The 7,027-nt window shown below is 41.8% G+C and overlaps 1 protein-coding gene across 1 annotated transcript in view; it reads left to right on the top strand.

The window, feature by feature from the left end:
- Positions 1-7,027, top strand: part of LOC109298623 — a 50,066-nt gene that overhangs the window by 8,711 nt on the left and 34,328 nt on the right. The window contains exons 2-3 of the mRNA XM_019518810.1: positions 4,464-4,544; positions 6,024-6,895. Of these exons, the coding sequence (XP_019374355.1) occupies positions 4,464-4,544; positions 6,024-6,895 (953 nt within the window). The remainder of the gene's footprint in view (positions 1-4,463; positions 4,545-6,023; positions 6,896-7,027) is intronic.

The following is a 7,027-nucleotide window of genomic DNA, read 5'->3' as shown; positions in this document are numbered from 1 at the left end:
GGCAAACCCCAGCTGGAGTCTGGGGCCAGAAAAGCAGGGTGGGGGGGAGTGTTAAACTCCCCTTCCCTTGAGTATGGAGTTGCCCTGCCCCACTTGCTTAGTGCTGCCTGTGACCTGTACTAAAAATTCCAGAGACACCTGGAAGCAAGAAGTGACGAGCAACCCTGCAGAATCCTGCTGCTGTGGCTGTGGACTGCAGATCCCAGAGACCTTGTGGGCAGCAGGAAGAGGATGTGAATACACGGCCCATCTGTTTTTATGGTGGGTAGGGAATGTCTGAAATGAGACATGTGAATCCTTTCTGGCTGATGGAGAACTGTACTTCTCATCCCAGATCATACTTTTCAGGTAGCATAGGGACTTGAACCAAAATTTCCCACATTCAAAGCATATTACCAACAGTCTGTCTGTCTTCTCAGGACTCTAAACCTCCATGGCAAAAGTTTTTTGTTTGTTGTCTTTATCTTGCTGAGACCTGATGCATTCCTACCAAGCATCTTGGTTTTGATGAAACAGCATATTTTTATAACCATCTACATATGCTTATCTCTTATTGTTAGTTCTGTAGAGGGCAGGTATCTTAAAATAGAAGTAATTGCATTTTTTTCCCAAAAGAAAGATGTGAACATTGGTGATGAGTGTCAGTAACATTTGAAGTACATGCAGGCAGGTTCCTTTTTGCAGTTGGTCTTAAATTTACCTCTTGCTTCATTTTAGGTAGTCCAATGAGAATTCTAAATGCTTTCTCAGTTATGGCTGTGGGCAAGAGTTTCCAAAAATGCAGCTGCAAAAATACCAAATAGTTTATGGGATCAGTGAAATGAGACACAACCTTGGCTTTAGCTATGAATTATAGCTCAGCACGATTCCAACGAATTGTAATCTAATGGCTGCTCAATGGACTACGTGAAGAGAGGTAGCCACTGCAGCATCTGCTTTACTGACACGAACACAAGGGATATTTTGTTTCACATTTTAATTTTATAGAAAAACTTGTGACTAAATCTCAAACGTTGAATATAATTACTGATCTCTTTTTCACTCTGACAGGATGTCAGATAAACAATAGCTGACAAAGCAAATGACACTGTCTTTTAAAAGTCAATTTAAAATCCCTGTTCAGTTTCAATTGTGGGTGTGTTTTTTTTTTTTTGTTTTGTTTTTTTAAAAAAAACCCAAAAAATAAATCTTGTCTGAATCTAGTAAATGACAATCTGCTTTGTCAAACATCATTTTTATATTTGTAGAATGTGCAAAATGCTAAACCCTGCTTATGTATGAATATGCTAATAATGGCTTAAGTCAAACTTTTTTTTAATCTTTCAGCTGTACTTTGGGAGCAACTCATTCAGTGTGTTCTGACAATGTGTTGAATTTTAATAAGTCACTGAGGAAAAACTGTCTGTTTAAAGTATGTATTGCCTTTGCAGAGGTCTGGTTGTATCCAGTGTGTGCAAGTATGAACTATAATTATTTGGTAGAATCTTTGTTAGCTTCTGGATATTTTTTTTAAACCCTGTTCCTTCAAAGCTTCTCTGTCATAGAACAGGTCACAAACTTTGTACGTTAGCTGTTGCTCTACTGAATTGGTGAGAACCACTCTTCAGTTTCTCTTGATTTAACAAATATAGAGCAGATTTTGGATAAATTCTCCTCACTCCAAAATGGCTTGGTTTAGACCTTAAATAAATCTCTAATGTATACAAATTTTGGAAGCTTTAGTTTTACACTGACCTGACCTGATTCTTATTGTGGCTACCTGTCAGGTATATCGGATGCTCTTATTCCTTTTCACTCCTTGCTTTCCCCTAGGAAAATAAACCTACAACAAATTGTCAAGGAATGACAAAGGACAAAAGGATTGTAATAGCAAATCATCATTTATAGCAGCAGATGAGTCTGTCTCTCTTTCTAACCCTGACTTCCTCAGTTCTTTTCTACCACACCATCTCTTGTCAACTGCAGACCATTTTTTATATTTCCTAGGGTGCAACAGAGTAGTAAAAACTAGATGCTCTCACTGAATCCCTTCTGCATTCTTATCTGCTGACATGCTTTCAATTTAGTTTTAATTGGAAACCAAATGGAAAACATTTTTGTGACCTACTGTGATGATTTATAGCAGGCTATTAAACATACTGAAAACATGCTATTTTAAAAGACCATTACAGTTGGATCTCTGACCCCTACCTCGTCCCTCTTGGTCACAGGAAGTGTCGACTATGAGTGGCAATATCTCGACAAGTCAATTACACTTGTAGGCATAGTAGGCTTCCCACCTACTATAACACCTTGTAAAATCCTGTAGAAAAAAGTCTTTATTCATCCAGAAACTTGGTGTCCCCTTTGATAAAGCAGAAAGCATTCATTCCCCCCCCCCACAATGTCTAATGAGTACCACTTTATAATATTGTTAATCTTTAATAAAATAATGCAGTCTTAGTTTATTATAACCAGTGGTGTAGAGCCTGTCTGTGGGTCAGGACTGGGTCTCACATGCCTCTGCTGGTCCTTGTATGCCAGGATTGGGCCCTAGTACCCTGCAGTATTCCTACTTGGCCTCAAGCACTGGGATCAGGCCCTGCACAGTGAATCAGTGGGATAGCATGGCCATGCCATACTAACCCACTGCAGTGTTTCCAGTGGGTCCAGACACTTTAGCAGTAGAGAAACAGCCATTGCTTCCCTGCTGCCAGACTTTTAGACCCATGGACTAGATGACATGGTTCTGGTGGCTGGCTCTAGCCTGCAGGCCAGGGGTTGAGCCTTCATATTTTACAGCTTAGAGTTGTAAAACCATTTTTATAGCACTTCAGCTGTGGAACCCTTTACCCTTATCCTGTGAGCAGTGGCAGCTCGCAGCCTCCTGGTCTGTTCTGTCATTATCCTTTGCATCTTTGTAGAACCCCTGATGACCTATTGCAAAACCCCAAGGTTCCAGGGAAAATGCTTTTGAAATCCACCAATTTTATTTTATTTTTATAAACAATTCTCAATGGACTAGAGGCAGTGTTGCTGCAGAAAATGACCTGTATTCCCCAGCAAACCCGGCCTGGTCTTTTGACCTTGTCTAAATTGGCTTTGCCCTCCTCAGCAAAGCAGAAGTCTTGAAAAACAAAAATAAATACTTTTAAATAGAGCTAAGGAGAGAATTCTAGTGTACAGGGGCTTCCTGGCAGCCATTCTGAATTTTTAAGCATTATGGGTGTTGAACAATAGCTGTGTGTCAGACTCCTACTTAGATTTTCCAAGATACATGTCATTCTGACTCTTTCTGAACAGGGCTAACCAATGAGGTATGTGGCATGGCAGACATATGTGGTGCCACATGTTCAGCTGTTCTCTGCACTGTAAGGAAGCATCGCAGAGGGTTGGCCTTTTTTTGCCCCTGGATATCCAGGGGTCAAAAGTGTAGTGGCACATGTGGTAGCAGTGTGGGGCACCCAAAGCCAGAGCCACATTTTTTGCTGCTGGCCAAGTTCCCCATGGTAGGAGTGACATGGCTGCAGCCCCGGGAGGCCCTCAGGACCTCTGATAAGGCTGCTGGGGCCAGCCTAGTGCTGGCCCCAGCCTCCCCTACACCACCTGGGGTCACTTGCTACATGATGGAGCGTGCCTAGCATGGGTGTTCCCCAGGGACAACTAGTGGCGGTACAAGCTGAGCTGCCACTAGTTGTCTGTATGGAACCAAATATCCACGCGCATCTGGATGCAGCCAAAGACTTTAAAATACTCTTCCCCAGGACTTTTATATATTGGTGCAGGTATTGGCATCAATTTGGATACCATTTATAGATTTTTTTTGTTTTTGTTTTGTTTTTATTATCAAGTGAGTAGTAGGTAATTATTGCCCAAGGGCTGGAAGGTATCCAGCTCTAGGGCTGCCCAGACACTTCCTTCAGAACTTTGCTCTGTTCCACACTCTGCAGCTCCAGAGAGCCTGCCAAATGCTTGTGGGCAGAGTCCTGGTTGCACAATTTAGGTGTTAAGTCCTCTTTTTCTGAACGAAGCTTGAAGGGGTATGCCATGTATATGTATGCTAAAGCATAGAGCAAATTGTTATGTGGGAGCCTTGTAGTTAAATGGCAACAAAATAGAAACACTAGTTTTAATTTACTACCTACCTAATAACATTTGTTTGAAAACAGTGTTCCAAATACTACTTACAATGTTTCTAAAATATTTAATAATATGATTCATATTCTCCAGTTGGGAAATATTGTCTACTTACTAAGACTTTTACTATAATACCCTTGAGGTGTAACTTTTTGTAATTTGGCGTGGCTTCAGCTAAGAGCTAAATTGAGAGGGAGGAAGGAAGACTAATGGACGCGCTCACTGGTTTTTCATCACTTTCCCCTTGCATGTACACTGGTAACTTATGAACAAACAAGTCTATCACAGAAGTTACATGCATGTAACCTAATATTAATATTGAGATTTTATGTTTTGGTTTCTTCTAGTTTCTCACTTGAGAAATGAGGACATTGCTGCAATGGCAGAGCTCCCCTTTCTTAAGGCTGACATCAGAGAGATATTTGAAAGTAAGCATAATGCCTCTTCAGCACTTCATCCCAGGCTATCTACTTGGCAATCAGTGACTTAATATGGCAATGATTTAATACTCTTCTTGAAATCCAATCTTTTGATAAAGCCTATAAGTCGCAAGTAATGTCTGACTTCTAATGAGCTAACAATTATGATGTTTCCTTTTGTATAGAAGTATCGCTCTTTTTTTAAGCGTTTGACTTGAACCACAGTTTTTACTGGACATCAGATTTGAAATAACTAACTTCTGGGAAGTATTACCTTGTATGAACTTATAGTCTTCTACCCATCATCTTCTAAGGTAGAAGACATGAGGCAACACTTGTGACAACTGAATTTGCTTTAATAAAAGTTAACCCTTCATGAAAACACCTCCATCCAAAAAAGCACAAGATTTTTCCATGCCAAATCGGGACACCTTAGTAAGTTTTTTATTCTGCAACCTGAGATGTTTGACAAGTGTAACATTGCATATAAGGACTTGTCAGTATTATAGTTCAGGCTGCTTACCACTTGCATTAAGACCCCAGCTTCAGCTATTCCTAACTTACTCAAATTGTAATCCTTGGGATGAAACTTTACATTTATAAGAATTTGATGAAAAGGTCAGTTTCTTTGGACAATGAAATTAATATTCTCATACTATTTTTTTTTCCCATAACTTTAACCATACCATTGAAAAATTACAGTGCCTCCATGAGCTGAAGGGATAGCCTTGATTTTTTTTTTTGGCATGATCATTGCCCTAGGGTTTATGGGGAGTGGTGCACAGAGTGAGTGTGTGTGTGGTTTTTTGTGCCCATGAAATCCACCCAAACTTAACTGTTATCTTCTGTAAACTGCCACTTACTCATAAGTAATTTATCAACTGAGGATGAGCAGTGAAGACCTTGAAAGACTCCATCTGCATTGCTGCCGCTTAAGGACAGAGCATGCTCAAATTTTTTTGGCTTTCTTTTTTGTTGTTGTGGTTAAGCTGGAATTCTTCCTGTAATTACTCCTCTTGGCTCCCAGGGCTGCTAGGGGTCAGATACAATTGTTCTTGTGGGTAGTTGCAGTCTTTTATGCTTTTATTGCCCTGCCTGATATTTTGGTAGTGTGAAGTGAGGAAAGATGCCTGATTGGATTGCTCAAGAGTGAAAAGAAGAATGGGTGTGAGGGAGATGTACAGGATGAAGGAGGACATGCTAGATGTTGGGGATAGGAAGCACAGGAAGTTTACTTCAGTGTAAGAGACAGCATTTGAGCATGTAGGATTATATCATAATGCATATGCAAAAGTTGCAGGGCTGTTTCTGGCACTTGAGTGCTTTGCATCTCTGTCTGATCTTTGTATGTAGTAAATTAATTGTATTGCAGTGGTATATTTACAGTCCCCACACTAGGACTAGAATTGAGTTGATACTAAATCATGGATATGTAGCTGTATCTGGATGACATAACTGATGGAAGTGTTTTTGCCATTTTTTTTTCAGTTCCATTAAAAAGCCATTTCAAACGCCAAAAGAGGAAGGAGTGCTTTCGGAGGAGGAACCAGCTCTGGAGAAGAAAGGTCTGGCATCATAGGCCAATGCTCCTGAAGGAGCACAAACCACCAAGCAGCAAATACCCCAAGACGCCTCAGAACCAACGCCAAGCTGAGACAGATTCAAAGGCAGCTGTCTGCATGCAGCCACAGCAACAACAGCAGGGGCAAGGAGGCATGGCCCCGCAGGTGACTGTACAAGTGCAGGGACTGGAGTTCCCACAGGTGACTGTGAATGTGCAGCCACAGATGCAGCTGCTGAGCCAAAGATGGGAAGTGCCACAAGTGACTGTGCAATTGCAACAATGGCAACAAGGCCAGGGTGCAGTGACTGTACAGGTGCAGCCACAGCGGCAGGGTCAAGGTAGGGTGGGTTTCCAGGTGACTGTCCAGGTACAGCCACAGATAGGCCATGACCAAGAAAGGCCACAGGTGATACCATCTCAGGCTGAGGGCCAAGGTGAGGGAAAGTCCCAGGCCACAGAGCAGGAGCAGCAAGAGAACCAAGATGAGAGGGAGTCTATTGTGACTGAGGTGAAGCAAGAGGAAGATGACTCGGACAGAACAGAAGTAATGACATTTCAAGGGCCAGAGAAGAAGGCACAAGACCAGAGCCAGGAGGAAGAAGGGTCAAAGGCAGTGGTTCCCCAGAGGCTGGCCCAAGAAGTGGAAGGGGGAGAGACTATAGGACCAAAGGTAATGGACCAGGTGCAGGAACAGCAGCAGGAAGAGGACAAAGGGCAAGATAAACCACCCATATCTAACAAACTGCCACGGGAGATGCCAAATTACTTTGTCTCTATTCCAGTAACAAATGACCAGGTATTGTGAAACTGAATGAAGCAAAACGAGCATATCAGATGACTAAAATGCTGTTGTATCCATTGTTAGCACCACTTCCATATTTTTTTAAATGGTGTCTAATTCCAATTCTCTCTTCCCCCCCCCCCCCCC

Source organism: Gavialis gangeticus, unplaced genomic scaffold (assembly GCF_001723915.1).
Source record: "Gavialis gangeticus isolate Ggan-Ray unplaced genomic scaffold, GavGan_comp1, whole genome shotgun sequence".
Taxonomy (NCBI): Eukaryota; Metazoa; Chordata; order Crocodylia; family Gavialidae; genus Gavialis; species Gavialis gangeticus.
This window is presented reverse-complemented; position numbering and strand designations above follow the sequence as displayed.